General features: G+C 38.5%; 3 protein-coding genes across 5 annotated transcripts; 1 reads left to right on the forward strand and 2 right to left on the reverse strand.

The window, feature by feature from the left end:
- Positions 1-7: 7 nt before the first annotated feature.
- LOC140316747 (actin-binding Rho-activating protein) lies at positions 8-1621 on the forward strand. Its single transcript, XM_072394700.1, has 2 exons — positions 8-123; positions 478-1621. The coding sequence occupies exon 2, from the start codon at positions 496-498 to the stop codon at positions 1027-1029; it is 534 nt and encodes a 177-aa protein (XP_072250801.1). The 5' UTR covers positions 8-123; positions 478-495; the 3' UTR covers positions 1030-1621.
- Positions 1622-1834: 213 nt separating this feature from the next.
- hint3 (histidine triad nucleotide binding protein 3) lies at positions 1835-5178 on the reverse strand. 2 transcript variants are annotated; one of them, XM_072394702.1, is made up of 5 exons: positions 4982-5178; positions 4521-4638; positions 4303-4372; positions 4027-4143; positions 1835-3607 (listed from the first exon to the last, which is right to left on the reverse strand). In XM_072394702.1, exons 1-5 carry the CDS (start codon positions 5126-5128, stop codon positions 3595-3597), a joined length of 465 nt encoding a protein of 154 aa, XP_072250803.1. In that variant the 5' UTR covers positions 5129-5178; the 3' UTR covers positions 1835-3594. The 2 variants fall into 2 exon arrangements, with proteins under 2 accessions (XP_072250803.1, XP_072250802.1); XM_072394701.1 differs by having other exon boundaries at positions 4017-4143.
- A 1219-nt stretch (positions 5179-6397) lies between these two features.
- Positions 6398-10697, reverse strand: LOC140316749 (TLD domain-containing protein 2-like). 2 transcript variants are annotated; one of them, XM_072394703.1, is made up of 7 exons: positions 10522-10697; positions 9446-9644; positions 8468-8617; positions 8230-8382; positions 8040-8135; positions 7837-7910; positions 6398-7637 (listed from the first exon to the last, which is right to left on the reverse strand). In XM_072394703.1, exons 1-7 carry the CDS (start codon positions 10659-10661, stop codon positions 7499-7501), a joined length of 951 nt encoding a protein of 316 aa, XP_072250804.1. In that variant the 5' UTR covers positions 10662-10697; the 3' UTR covers positions 6398-7498. The 2 variants fall into 2 exon arrangements, with proteins under 2 accessions (XP_072250804.1, XP_072250805.1); XM_072394704.1 differs by lacking the exons at positions 9446-9644; positions 10522-10697 and adding an exon at positions 8967-9369.
- Positions 10698-14933: the final 4236 nt, after the last annotated feature.

A 14933-nucleotide genomic window follows, 5' to 3' on the forward strand; every position in this document is an offset into this window, starting at 1 on the left:
CTGCTACTGTCAGCAAAGCTGGAGTGTGGCTAAATTATATTAGATAGTTACAGTGTAACCAGGGATTGTTGCACTTTGATTGCAATGGAGCTTTACTGCTGGTGAAGATCGAATCGGTCGCAAGTAAGATGGATTATGTTCTCCAGATCTATGAATTGTTGTGTGAAGTTCAAGGTTACTTCAGAAAGCAGGATTCACACCTTTATATTTTAATATATGGTTTGATACTTAACTAATATTGTTTTTTCGTCCGTTTTGATGAAATCTCAGTTGTATTTGCTGGTTGGATTGTGACTGTCACTGCTAATCATCATTAAATCTCAGTTATATGTAACCACACATTCATATGTACTTACTCTGCTGCATCTGTTGGAAAATCATAAGGATATCAAACGTTTTAGATTTTTAATTATGAATAATTACAACAACAAAAAAAACTTTGAAATAGTTTAAAGTAAAGTATATTCTTGTACACAGAAATTAACTGAGTCAGTGATGGGGACCAACAGCCAGAGCACAACCACCATTGAAACTGAGGGTGATGTCCACTCTACAGCTCGATGTAACGATGACACTGCAGTGTGCATTGTTTCTGTGAAAGGCCTGAAAGAGAACTGGCAGAAGTGGTCCAGTGAGCACCAGCAGTACCAGAAGCACAACCCCTTCAGTAACGACACCAGGCCGAGTGTAGCGGTACCTCAGAGGGGACGGGATGATTACGGAAGACCCGCGCAGGGGTCCCTGACAGAGCAACGTGGGAAGGATGCTCACACACACATCAGCAGAGAAGTTCAGGAGCTGTGCGAGGTGATAAGGAACATTGGAGAGCTGAAAGACAAAGATGGAGGTGGCAGCGATGGGAAAGTGATCACTGTAGAATTTGGGAAGCTGTTTGAGCACTACGTGACTATCTCTAATAAACTGGTGGGAATTCTTTTACGGGCCAGGAAGCAGAGGCTGGTTGACTTTGAGGGGGAGATGCTGTGGCAGGGGAAGGATGATCATGTAGTTATCACTTTGCTGCTGTGACCAGATCCTTGGATTAGAGTTGTTGCCTTGATTTATGTTGCATGCCACATACAAGTGCACGGCCACCTCACAGGAGCATTCTTTGTAATAGACAAACAGCACGAGGACTGCACCAAATGTTTAACTAGATTTGCTCAATGAAAGAATAGTCTTCTTTTTTTTTTTCTTACATAGATTGCTCTGTTACACCAGGTCTAAGTAACAATCACTACAAAGACCCCAAAACTACTTTTACTGCATCTCTTCCTCCAGCTTTTTTAATATGGTGAAAGTGGAGGAGTGAGCAGCTGAAATAAGGTCAGAGGGCTTAATGAGGCTGAACAAACGAGGAAGAGAACACGAGGCTGCCTGTGACAGACAATATGGTGCTATAGGATGAACTTGAGCCGACTCGGCTTGGTGCTTCGGAGCATGTATTTATTACAAGCGTGCTTTGGAATTAGGCATTCGTGACAGTTTGAGTTTCTGTATAGTTGAACCACACTGAGGCAGACATGTAATAAACTAAAAATACTGTTTTAATAGAGTAGCAAAATGGAAGTGGATTAATAAAAAGATGCATACCATGATTCTTGCTACTTTTTAAGTGAATGGGCCCCAAAAACGAACTGTTTTTCTTAAACATGATGGTAAATAAATTGATTAACATTTGCACCCTATGGTATTAAAATGAAGAAAATAAACAATATCCTCAGTGCTTATAGAGTGACTTCAGGTGCTGTAAGCACTGCTTAACGGAACGAAATTGAGAATGTGGGCGTCAATGCTTAGAGCAGATAATACAAAGGCACCAAAAAGCAATGAGATGCCATATTATTTATTTTCATATTAGAGAAATGCTTAAAGTGCATACCTTTTACATAATACAGAGTGTGTTTAGTTTTACAATAAGTTCATATACAATAATACAGCATGGCAATACCATAAACTGTGTATAAAAGATGGACGTGCAGAAACAAATGTGTGACCGCCTTCAGCTGCATTCTGTCTCATGGTCAGCAGGGATTGGTAAGAGGATAAAAATAATTATTCTTTTTTAAATGCATCTTTTCTTGACCAAGTTGGGAGAAACTCAAATGGTAGCAGAAATCCTGCTCAACAAGAGTTTGCTGTTACACTAAGCTGTCATGGGGGTCTGGAGTAGAGAAACAACATAAATAACCATATTTCCACAAATAGCCCTTCAGGTACTTCATCTAACATGTTCTCATAGTACTTTTTCTCTGAGGCTAAATTTGAGATATTATGTTGGCATGTTGAGACAAATATGGAAAATGTTGCGTCATTATTATGGATTGTAACTCAGAAAGGGGAAAGAAAAAGTTACACCAACTCCTCTCCTCATATTTATTTACATGCATCCCAGTTGGTAAAAAAATGAACTATTAAGCATAGTTTTGAATGTTGTGGCCACAAGGAATTGTGGGGTGGAATGGTCTCCTTTTCTTTCACAAAGGATAGTCCCTCCAGTGACTAAGTGTTAAATGGAAGAGATTTCCATATAATTAGACCAGCTCTTATTATGACTGTAACCAATACTTTTGGGTCATCTTACTCACTAATTTTGTAAATATGGTCCCTATCAGAGTAAAATAGTCAATAAAACAGTAATGTACAGGTGTGCAAGGTCACTATGGGTTCTCAGTCCTTTGCTCGCTCATCACGTCTGCTTTAAAAGACATAAGAACCCTAAAGGTTTGAGAATAGTAGCGCTACAATCAATGAGTGACATCACAATGCCCAAATCCATCTTTTTATACACAGTCTATGAGCACTATTTAGTCAAATCATACTGCAAATGACATTTGCACCAAACAACAAATCAAATATCAGATCCACACTGATAAAAAGCACCACTCTATGTTCAGTGCTTCTCAAGTTCATATTGTACTGTTCTTTACTTTCAGTTCCAGGGGATTAGCCTGAGGAATCCACTTTAAAGGCAAACACAGTAGTCAGTGTAGATAGTGCTTCATACTTTGATCCATGTCAGCCAGGCTGCAAAAATTAACACAGCTAAAACATTCAATGTATCCACTGAAAATTGATCAATTCAAGTTTTAATCATACAAACTAAATCTCTCTGTTTTCACATGCAGAAAACAAGCTCTACAAATCCTTTCCTATCAAGCAGGATGGGAGATGAGTCGCATCTGTGTCTCTGGGTTTGAAACCACTCTGTTTCAATGCTCCTTGGTCCGTGAAGATCTCTATATATTTTAATGGCAGGTTCATGGAGATTCAATTTACTTTTTCTGTAAAATTTTATGTAGGTAGTCTAAAGAGGTAAAAAAAATACAATAATTTGGCTCAATAAAACTTTTGCTTAAGTTCAAGTCCCAAATGTTCCCATATAAAAACTAAAAATCAAGTAGCCACTTCTTATAGGTATGTCAATTGTTTGAAATACTGCCACATGCTAAACAAACAGAGAAGTAACATCTGTATTACCCAAAAAGGCATCTGCAGGATTTGTAGGTACCTCATCAGAGTTAAGTGATTTGAGAAATGGATCACTGGCTTCATTTGATCAGTTTGTGTCTTCTTTAGAGTTTAGAGCCTCAATCAGCTGGTCTGCCTGTAAAACATTAAGAAATTCAAACAGAAGAGTAATCAGATGGACAGTTCTGTATATCTTTTTTACTTTATAAGTCCAGTGTGTAGACAATAGTGACAGCTAGCAGCATATACAACAGATACCAATCAACTGAACACCCCCCAAAACGCAAAAATGGTTATTTCTATGAGATTCTACACAGTCCTACAACATCTTAAACCACAGCTCCTCCGAGAAACATTTTACGAGAACCTTGTATGAGAAAAAAAATTCTATTTGGTGTGGCAAGTTTCCTGTGAATCTGTGTATGATTCTGCAAACAAGTCAGATGAAAGGTGTGCGAACATGGCAATGAAAGGTCATTTCTTTATCTTTAGGAATCTTACAATGACATAAAGTGATACTTTTAATAATGGAGCAAAAAGCTTACAGTGACAAACCAATAGGAGTTGAGTCTGTAGAAGAGGCGGGACATGAGGCCCATTTGACTGGCAGGTGCTAGAACATGAAGGTGTAGGTGTGCGACAGAACAAAATGGGGGCCAATGGAAACCAAACCTGCAGACAAATAAATGGGGTTACGTTTAAGTAACAGATGCTCATTTTTGCATAATCGATGCAAACTCATGTCATCACAGTTCCAGTATTAAAGGTTGAAAGTGTTTCAGGGTGTCTGCAGTCACAATGCAGCGCAACTGACTGCTAAATGTAGCCCACCTGACATCAGCGAGATCTGTTACATTGTTTCTTTGCAGGATCTCCTTCCCTAAGTCGACCATCCGCTTCACTATACAAGACAACAAAAGTATTTGATAAGTTTTAAACATCTGCTATTAAACACATTCCTAATTTTTCACTGGCCTTTCATCAGTGGCAAAATATTTAATTCAAAACAACATTGGTTAACAATGCTTTGTAACGATATGTAACGTTACCCAGGGGCACGTGATCTTTCCTGAGTGATTTACAGTTCCCGACATGCTTTGTTGGGACAACAAGGTAATGATGCGGAGCTCCTGGTTTAATATCTCTGAAACATGAGATCTCTTCACCCTACAACAGCAAGAAGAAAAAAAAATTTTTTAAATAAATAATAAAATAAATCTGTTATTTTTGTGTGTGATAGCTGCCCTAACGTTACCATGTGTCTACACTGAGGGTGACTAAATATTTCTCCCTTTTTATGACCCACCTTACATTACACTTTAGCACGAGACCCAAGGTGAGGGTTACTGTTTTGCATGTCAAAGGTAAGATGAAACATTAGCTACAGCCTCACAAACCAAGTGTTACAGCGCTAATTACTTTGTTTCTGACATGTTTACAGCAAAGACACAGGCTAACGCTAGCTAGCTCGCTAGGCTCTCAACATGACTCAACGACCACGTATCCTCACGCTGTGAAGAAGCTCTGTGCCCATTTCATTGTTCACGATCTTGCAGAAAATACACTTTTTGTCATATCCTTCAGCTGGCACGTAACTGGTTTTGGAAATATCAACTTGAGGCTCCTGGACTGATTGTGTAGACTGGACTCCAGCCATTGCTAAGCAGTGAACTGTCAAAATTCAGACCCTCGCCGTCGATCTCAGAAATCGTCGAGTTGACCTGAAATCGAGAAATCGTCGATCCACATTGTTAAAGTGCATGGACTGTCATCTGCCGCCAGAGTGCGATTTAGTTTAATATATCATTGATTCTGATCCAAATGTTTCAAAACCAGTTGAAAACATCTTCTAAAACCTGCATGAATCTTTGTCTCATCTGCACAGGTGGTCCTTGCCCGTTTCAGATCGCGTTTCATGCAACCATCAGTTGGCATCTCTGTATGGAATAAATAAATGTATTAATTCAAATTGATGATATGAAGTAATTAATTAGATAATTCAGCGTTCAGTCACTTCCAAATGAAGGTCGATGACTTTGTGCTTTCAGTTGTCTTTCAACAAAATGTTCTAGATAAAATTTTCAAAGTCAAAATCACCATTAAGTATTCGGGAGTTTTTTTTTTAAACATTATCTGACTTGTATCATTCAGTGGGACTTTTCATTGGAACTCAATCTTCCACTTGTCCTTAAAAAGAAAGTGTGATAGTCATCAAATTGCTTTCCGTCTGAATGTCCAAACTTTCAAAACTTTTGAGTTGTTTGAAGTAATTTTGCTCTTGCTGGAAATGAAACTAAGAATTTGAGATGAATCATAAGATTCATCACAGATTTTAAGTTATATGTCTGTCCACCAGTGCCTTATGCTGCCAACTTTAAGACGAAGCTTCTGTTTTCAACATATCCAACACATTAAAGGTAACTAAAATAATCCCAAATATACACCACATTTTAAATAAAACTCCAGCTGAGGATTTCTTCTGGTTTATATTGTCTCAGTACTTTTTTGAAGGTTGTTTATAAATGTAGACAGGGTTCAGAGCTCTGAACATCATGTCTATTTCATTTCCATGTACGATGGAAGGTCTGAAAGGTTGTGGCACTGAAAACAGCTCCCTGGTTAAATACTTTCTTTTCTATCGTCTGTGGGATTGCTAATTTGTTCCGAAAGTGTTGTTCCAAATTTTCATGAGAGCTTTCAAAAGTAATATTTCAAGGTGTTTGTTTTGTCCGTCTCTTTTGTCTCTACTTTATCATGAGTTCTTGAGCCAGTTTTAAATGATTCAAATCACAATTTGTATTTACACTCTCCTGTTAACTTCTTATGTCTGTTCTTATGTCTGGGAAAGCAAACCATGTAGAAAAAGAAGACGCGGTTCAGGTGTGGTGTGGTTTCATTGATAACAAAATAAGATTGCTTGACTCGGTTTTAACAAGAAAGACAAAGTTTTTTTAATGTGGTTCCACAGGTAGAACAGTGGCAGCGCCAGCACTGCCCATCAGCCTAAGATAGACACACAAACACACACAAGCAAACCTATCAAACATACTGCAAATGAAAATTTACATTGCCTTCCTGCTTCAGTTTTTCTAAAAAAATCTAAATATTTAGTGAATAGAAAATATGAAAAAAATTAAAAATAGAAATCTGACTTTTTCTCAAAGTACTCCAAACAGGCATGTAGGTGTGTCATTTACAAAAGCAGAGGTGACGGTTAACGGTTGAGGTCCCTTCCTCTGTAAACAGCAACTTACAGATAACAATAGTAAGTTGTTTGTAGTGCAGCTCTAAAGGTTTTTTATTTTTAACCTGACTGGTTTGGTCTTCATTTCCTGCTGTAGCTTTCAAATGGAGATAGCATCAAAACCAAACCTCTTGTAGAAGTTCAAATAGGCTGATTTGGTTCCTATGATGTTACAGTGTCTTTACTATAAAATAAGGGCTTTAACATGAGAACAAAGGCACACTTAAACATAGATGTACAACATATACTGAACAGAAATGCTGTAAACACACACCAAAATAAGAACTATATTGAACAAATATGCTTGCTGTTCAGCATTAAATAGAATTAAATAAAAAGTGTTCAGTTTCTGAATGTGCTTATAAGGACTGCAGACTTTTCATCCAACACATTATTGGGTGAACTTTGAGTCATAATGCTCTCCATAATCAAAGCAGGGCACGGACGGCTTAAAGCTTGATATGCCAGCTACTTTCTGGGCTTAGCATGGAGCTGCTGATAAAGAGGCAGGAGTTCAACAAAAAGCAGGAACCTGATTCACAGGATTTCATGCAGCTACTTGTCTCTATCAGATGCAGTTCAGCCAAGCAGAAAGACCAGTGTCAGAACCAGTCCCATAGACCTCATACTGTACGTTGGCCACGTGAGCCAGTTGCACAGATGATGGCAAACGCTCCTTCGGGATAAAGCAGGAGTTAAACCACACGTCTTCCTTGAAGCCTTGAAGTTTTACATACAGTCCAGACAGGACAGCTTAGTTTTTATGATTTCAAATGTTCCCATTCAGTTCTGCACAGTCCAGACTTCAATGTCTTGAATAATAAAATCTTCATGTGTGGAAAGAGGTGCATTTTGAAAGGTAGGGCAGGAAAAGCTTGAACCACGGTACAGATCAGCATCCAGCCACAAGGCGAAGCCACCCCTAACAAAAAGTAAAACATAGCAATTAATAATATAATATTTGAAAAGTTGTTATAGATAAGCACATCTCTAAACTCAGATAAATCCCAGAATACTATTTACAGTGATTTATGGTCTTATGATTATTACTTTATAACAAACTATATTTTTTTTCTTATGGTCTATGTTTTACAGAAATGATCAGTGAGCAAATAACTTACCTTCCTCCACCAATCTGCAGAGATTCTAAGTTGCCGCTCACAAAGTACGAGTTCTCCCCACTCCACCTGTATTGCTGCAGAAAATTCAAAGATAAAACATAAGAAACTAATATTCAAGCATTGTGGACAACTTGCTCTCAGACTCGATGATTGATACAGTATAATAACCACAGTGTAGGTAACAAAACTGATTCCACTCTTACCTGGAAGTCAGGGTTGAAGCTGAACAGGAAGGTCTCCCCAGTGCCATAGCAGTATTTACTGATTCTGAATGGATCAGACGAAAAAGCCCCAAACACCTGAAAATAAATACACAGCAGTTCGTTAATCAAGGTACCAGTTTGACGGCTCTTGTACTGAAAAGTCTTTGGGATTTAAGACCAAGATGCAAACCTTTTTGTGCATGTCTTTGATGACCAGCAGCACAGGGCTGTCCAGATCAGCCATATTTCTGTAGAGAGTCTTCAGGCTGCTCCCATGGATGACTGTGCTGTAGACCAGATGCCACGGATAACCTTGGGTCCTTGGTGGCATGTGAGCAGAAAGCTATTGGAAAAGAAGTTGTTGATCAAATGATGTCTTTGGAGATCTGATGATGTCCTCTCAAGCTTATATAACTCGAATAACCTACTCTCTGCAGGTGGCCGTCATCTAACAGCTGGCTCTGGCTGCTCAGCACAGGGAGAGCATCATCAACCGCCTGATACTCTTGCTCCTCCGGCTCAGAGTCTTCTGAACTGCAAAGACTGAGGCGACGCTTAGAGTCCTTCACTGTAATAATCTGCAACAGAGAACAAGATGCAACAAGTTGGTGAGAAAACAAATATGATTGAACTTTATTTTTCTCATATAGTTCCATTCTTGTTTTTCAGAATGTTCCCCTCCTTTAGGATAATGTGGATTTACAGACAGTGCTCATATAGCACCAGATTTATCATTTAGATTTGAGTAGCTACAAGATGCTATTCTAACTCAGTCCCACGAGCAAACTGACAGTTATGTTGCTGGATTATAAGCAGGAAACATATATGAATGGATCATGACAAACAAATTTACTATCAAAGAACAGCAATTTTTTCTTTACAAATGAGAACCATCTAGTACATATTCAGCATTTATAGCAATCTCACCTCAACATAGGGCTCCACACAGTCACTGGCAAAATAAAGCACCTTAATATTTTCTGACATGAACTTCATAGCTCCTGATTTCTCTGTCCAGTTCTGCACTCTGCTGCACCACATGTCTGCTCTCTAATGGCAGCATCCCTCACTTATATACGCTATGGGTTTTTTTCACTTTCATTGGTTGGAAAATTGAATGGGTGTCTGCTCATTGGTTAGCTCTGTTTCTTTCTTCGCTTTACAGGAAAGTGAAACTTGGTTCTGGCACACAGAGGGGGGCAGAGAAAGGATTTCCATATATAGGCAGTGGGATTTCCCATAATCTCAGGGATGACTGCCAGCCTCTCTGCTTCCGTGATTGCTGTAAGTGAGCAGTGACTGCCTCTACTTAGTAGACAGCAGAGAGCTCACAGACTTAAACACGAAACCATATAGGGATTTTTGTCCTATGTTAAGTCATTTAGTTGTGTTTGAGCAAAACTAACCTCCCAGTTTTTAGCCGTTTTGGGGTTCCTCACGGGTTTGCTGAGGAGCTTGTTGATCACAGCCATGTCTTTGTCTACTACCAGATAACTGTTCTGATGTTTCTCTCTGATGAGGTAGCGCGACTGACTGCACTTCTTGCTGCCTTTAGTGTAGATATCTGGTGACCATTGCACAAAGAAGGTGTAGAGGTGTTCAGCCCTGTGTAGACAGAGTAAAAATGTACATGTTATTATTAATAAATAAGCATCATATATTCTATATATAAAGTTGGGGTGTTTATTCATATGTTCTGCCATAGCTTAATTCAGTAGCATTTCAATATAAAAGCACACCACTTTAAAACTCCAGAGAAATGATGGCATAAAAAGTGAATTGATTACGTCACAAAACCATTCAAGTAGAACTAATTCATGGGAATGAAAAAAACAACTGACTGTTGAACAAATCTCCTCTACAACATATTCAGATATGCCTGGGCACGAATAACTGGAAAGTGAAATATACTTTGAATGTATTTAGCATTAGTCATGCAGTACTGTGGCCATCCATGAACAGAAGTAAGAATCAGAAACTCCTCTTAAGAGTCTTTCATGTTGCAGTGTGCAACTTTTTACTTCTCCATAAGAAACAGCTCTCTGTTAATTAAGTGCTGATTGAGGAAAAGTGCTGAGGTCCTCTTTTTCTCCTTCCCCTCTTGTCTTTCTTTATATCTGTCACATTAGCATGAGCTCAAACTCTCTGACCTCCACAGCTCCATTGCAACATTTTTACCATGATGACACAGAAATAACTGTTTCCTTCCTTTGCACATATGACATAATGACAGCATTCAATACTTCAGCACTAAACAAGTCCATGTAATTTTGCAGTCTATTAATTCTGATTAGAGTTTGATAAATCTGGATTTAAGATCCTGTCAAAGTTAGTGGAAAATGATCCTATATGCACAAATTGTTTGATTTCTTGGACTAAGTGAAGCGTGCAGATCAAATTGCCCATTGAACTTCAGAGAACAGCACAATGTTCGGGAAGCAGCATCATATTGCTCACAGCTTTGTCAAAAACTTGTACTTACTCTCCAACACTGTAGACAACTCCCATGACTGGCTGAAGATGAAGGCGTTGATGGTGAACTGTGAAGATGAAACACAACTTGACAGTTTCAAGGCTCAGTGCTGAAGAAAGATTTCCACTCTGAGTCTGCCATCCCTGCATTTTTATAGGAGCGGATCAATTGCTGAGATAAGCCCCTTTGACCATTAACCCTCCTTTTCTCAGTTGAAAGTGCCACACAGCACTGCACATATTCTCGAAAGGATTTCCAAACGGCGCTGCAAAGCCAAAGCTGGTGATATATTAACTTGACCTCTACTGGGATCCTGCCCTAAAGTTTGACAGGAGTTCAGCAGTTACTGTGTCACAGTAAGGCTCAGTGGCAGAAAAAAGGTGACTTAACAGAAAGATAAAGGCCTGGATTTATGTCAGTCAGGTTAACTATCTTTTTATTGTGCCTTGTTGCCTCTTTGGATGTCTAGTCCATTTTATCATCTCATGAGTAGTGTGGAGTATAGAGGTTTATATTTAATTAGGTCAAATGGTTATTGACTGGAGTATTGTATTTTGCAACAGTAACCTAAGATTCAGTGGAAAAATTGTAAAAGGAAAAAAAAAGAATTTTGAAAGAGCCATACAAATGAAAAACTCATGAAAAAATATGTAGAAATATTTTTTTTCATCTTGTATGTTTCTCTCAGGTTTTCATTCAGCCATATAAAGTAGAAAGTAACAGTTTGATTTATCAGTTTAAAAATAAAAGTAGGACGATGCATGCTTTATGGACTAATTGTGGTGTGCAGGAAATTAATTCTAAGAGAAAAGCTGTCTGGTTACACTACATGAGAACCCACAATGACACAAACAAACTTAGATCTACCTGTCTCAAAAGATGCAGGATCCTGTCAGTATTATTGTAATCTCAAGCTTGATATCAAGATTTGATCAGAACAGTAAACCTCGATTACAGTGTTGTTTGCAGTTGTAAAGAATCAATGATCAGTATTAACCATTCAGACTTGATCAGTTTCCAGTGTTGGCTGTTATCACCACTGTAATAGTCAAACAAATTCACAGTGTTGTCTGAGCTTTTCTAATTGTGCTCGTTGGGATTACAGAGTACTGACAAATAAACAGATTTAGCATTACAATAGATCCAAATGATTAGAGCACACTGATCTGTTGAATCAGTAATCCTGCACATCTGCAATCTGTGAAAGCTGCTTTGAGGTGGTTATTTCCAAATATCTCCACTTTTTTTGTCCAGATCTTTATAGCACCTTCTTCTCGTCCAGAGATAATGATTCTGAGTCCTTTTGAATGAATCAATAAAAAACTGTAAGGTACAGATAATGTGTTAGAGCCACAGTAAAAGGGCTGTATTCAGACTTATGATAATAGAACCAGTGCACAATCACACTGTTGTTCATCTTCCTATATCAGGCCAGTGGTCAACAGTAAAGACAATCTGGGGTCAACAATCAGGCTTCATGTTCTTACTCAAGAGAAAGAGGACGGAGAGGATCAATTTGAGACAGTGTCTACTCCGTCATAGAGACGCGATCAATGGATACACACATTGACACACACATATACACTTACAGATTATACAGATGCAAATTCAAGCAAACACAAGCAGGCGTGAGCGCTCCCATATGCACAAACATGCGAGTCCAAACGTGCACATGAACATGGAAAAACACCTGTTTATTTTGGGTCAGAAAAGTAAAGTTTTTTTTAATCACAAGGCTCATATTATGACATTTATCCAAATATTTTGTTCATAAGCCGTTCAAACAAATCTTGGACCTTAATAACTCCCTGAAATAATAAGATCACTAAAATACAATATTAATGATAGTTTTTAAAACATAGCAGGTGATAGAGCAATTTCCCAAAAATATTATTTCTTTTTATTCAGTTGGTCATAGCAATACACTTCTCGTTTTTAGCTGAAAGAGCCAGCTTCTTCAGCTTTCATATACGGTAGCTAGAATATAATGAGTAATGTGGTAATTCCAGTGGATGTCTTGCACTCTGATTGAAAACAGATGCTCTGCAGCTGTATGAGCACAGCGGGCCTTCGTCATTTCCTGGGTATTGGGGTGGAGAGACGCTTGTGTTTCAGCTCTCCTCCAATGCCAGTAAACCCTCTCTGCTCCTCGCATGCTCTCAGCGGGAAACGCTGTGAACACTTAGATGTTTTATTTTTTAGATGTTTTATTTTTGTTTTTGATTTTTGATAAATTTGTAAAAGTTTCAAACACACTTATTTCACTTCGTCATTATGTCGTGCCCCCCCCCCCCCCCCCCACACACACACACACACACTAATATTGATCTCAATCTAAATATTGATGTCATATTGATGTCATTTTTTTCTTTCTCTGATGGTGAGATAAGATCAGTGATGTCTGAAGACAAAACTATTACAGGCTCTTGAGTTTTACACTGTGGGGGGTGGTCACTTGAACTTGTTGAGCTGTGCTTTGAACAGCCCTCATTAGTTTTTTCCATTGTACATCACAAAGCATCTCTATTGTAATAACCAAAATACTTTCCTGTTTCCCTCTTTATAATGAAAGTACCCCACCAGTTCATTGGTTCAAAGCGTTAACTGTGAAGCTGCAACAGAAGGAAAAGGATCGACATGACCCACAACAACAGAAAAATCCCAGCTCTGATTCAGCTGAGAGGGTTGAAAAAACATTAAGGACAGACTGTTATGAATGTGCAAATTGGTACACAAAGATTTAAATAAACTCTAAGCCAAAAACCTTCAGGTAGAAGCAACGAAGGGGTTGAGAAAGAAAGACATTTGTTTTGGGTTTTCAGCATATTTTAGAGGCAAAGAACAGGAGAGGAGACAGCTGCTGTACCAAATTAAAATCCAAACCCCTTTCATGTATAAGCACTGCCACAAGTTAGGTTATAACCCGAACTACTCATCATAAAGTTCATGTGAAGGCACCACTTTAGAATGGATTGAATGTAGTGGACCTGCTACAGAGCAGAAGCAGCTTGGCACAGCTTGGCACAGCTCTTCCCTGCTCAGAGGCTCGAGACTAAAACTATGTCATCACATATCGGCTCTAATAGAAAAACTGAAGACACTATTTTTCCAAACCGAGTTTGAAACATAAAACTGACATTTTCAGTTCCAGTTTTAATCAATAAAAATAGAATGAAACTATGAAAGATAAAATAACAGTAATAAAGTTACTAGTTAGCACCTACTTTTATCACACCATACAAACTGTGAAGATTAGGTGTCCAGATTACATTGTATGCCATTCAATCATATTTAAGAAGTGACAGTTTGAACCTGTCTTATTTGAACACCTTGACCTCGAGGGTCTGATGCACTTGTTGTCACTGAAGTGTGTGGTCTTTTGGGCTTTCAGCTAAAAGGTTGTGGATGCTTATGATTGAAGCAAATAACCTAAATATATTTCCAATGAGAAGAAAATCATCACCATTATATGTCCCTCACATGGTATAAATGTCAAACAAATGCCAGTTTGTGCAGGAGTGGCGGTTCCATCAAATTCAGCCGAGCAGAGTGTTTTACAGAAAAATAAGCCTGTTTCAGAATTTCTTCACAGGATCTGCAGGAATCTTTTGTGCCTTCTGGTGTCAAAGGGCATGTGTCTATCTAATCAGACAGATTGCACAAATTTGATCTGCATGTGAGGAGGCCCAGGAGGAAAATCCTTTACTCTCCAAACAGATTATTGGAGCACAACTACGGTCTGCAAATGAGTGTATAAGCAACAACCAGGCCTTTGAGAGCCAAGTACTCTGATCAGATGAATGAAAGACAAAAGTTTGGCACAGACTAAAGGAAAAAATTCTCAAAAGAAAAACGTCAGACCAAATGGGAGTTGCTGTGCTGCCTGCAGTTTCATGTCATGTCATTGATAAAGGAAACAATTCTGAATTATATCATACAGTGCTTAAAAAACTATGGGAGCATGTGTCTGTAAAAGTTATGATTTTCAACTGTAAGTGGACCTTTCAGCAGGATGATGATGGTTAGAACATGGACATATGTGCAAAGGGATGGCTAAAAAAGAATATATATGGGGTGATAGAGTGGACTGGTTGGTACTGTTAAAAGGAATGACGTGATGGAGAAAAAAATTTACAAGTTACCAGTATCGTCTTTTCATTCTGGACATTCTGTACATGTCGACGCCAAATGTCTTTGTCGTGCTTGAGAATGGGTTTTAGCCTCAACTGGAAGCACACATTGCTCATTGCTTGCTATCAAGATCCCTGTATTAACCAACAACTGTCCATATGAACAGGACAAATAAGGAGAATTTAAACTTTTGAATTCATCATTACAATAGTAGACTATTCCTAAAATGTGTACTGTATCAGCCTCTGCAGAGCAACGTAGAATCAGGTCACTTGAATAGTTTTAAAAGT

Source organism: Leuresthes tenuis, unplaced genomic scaffold (genome assembly GCF_036924035.1).
Source record: "Leuresthes tenuis unplaced genomic scaffold, fLeuTen1.0.hap1 SCAF_10, whole genome shotgun sequence".
NCBI lineage: Eukaryota > Metazoa > Chordata > Actinopteri > Atheriniformes > Atherinopsidae > Leuresthes > Leuresthes tenuis.

Excerpts from the sequence above, each read along its gene's own strand:
- LOC140316747 (XM_072394700.1), top strand. The coding sequence starts at position 496 with ATGGGGACCAACAGCCAGAGCACAACCACCATTGAAACTGAGGGTGAT.
- LOC140316749 (XM_072394703.1), bottom strand. The coding sequence starts at position 10,661 with ATGCAGGGATGGCAGACTCAGAGTGGAAATCTTTCTTCAGCACTGAGC. Across the intron at positions 9,645-10,521 it reads GTTGTCTACAGTGTTGGAGA|GGCTGAACACCTCTACACCT; the intron begins GTAAGTACAAGT and ends CTGTCTACACAG. Across the intron at positions 8,383-8,467 it reads ATGACGGCCACCTGCAGAGA|CTTTCTGCTCACATGCCACC; the intron begins GTAGGTTATTCG and ends CTTTTCCAATAG.
- hint3 (XM_072394701.1), bottom strand. The coding sequence starts at position 5,128 with ATGGCTGGAGTCCAGTCTACACAATCAGTCCAGGAGCCTCAAGTTGAT. Across the intron at positions 4,639-4,981 it reads GCACAGAGCTTCTTCACAGC|GGTGAAGAGATCTCATGTTT; the intron begins GTGAGGATACGT and ends TTGCTGTTGTAG. Across the intron at positions 3,608-4,016 it reads ACTCCTATTGGTTTGTCACT|GCAGACCAGCTGATTGAGGC; the intron begins GTAAGCTTTTTG and ends AATGTTTTACAG.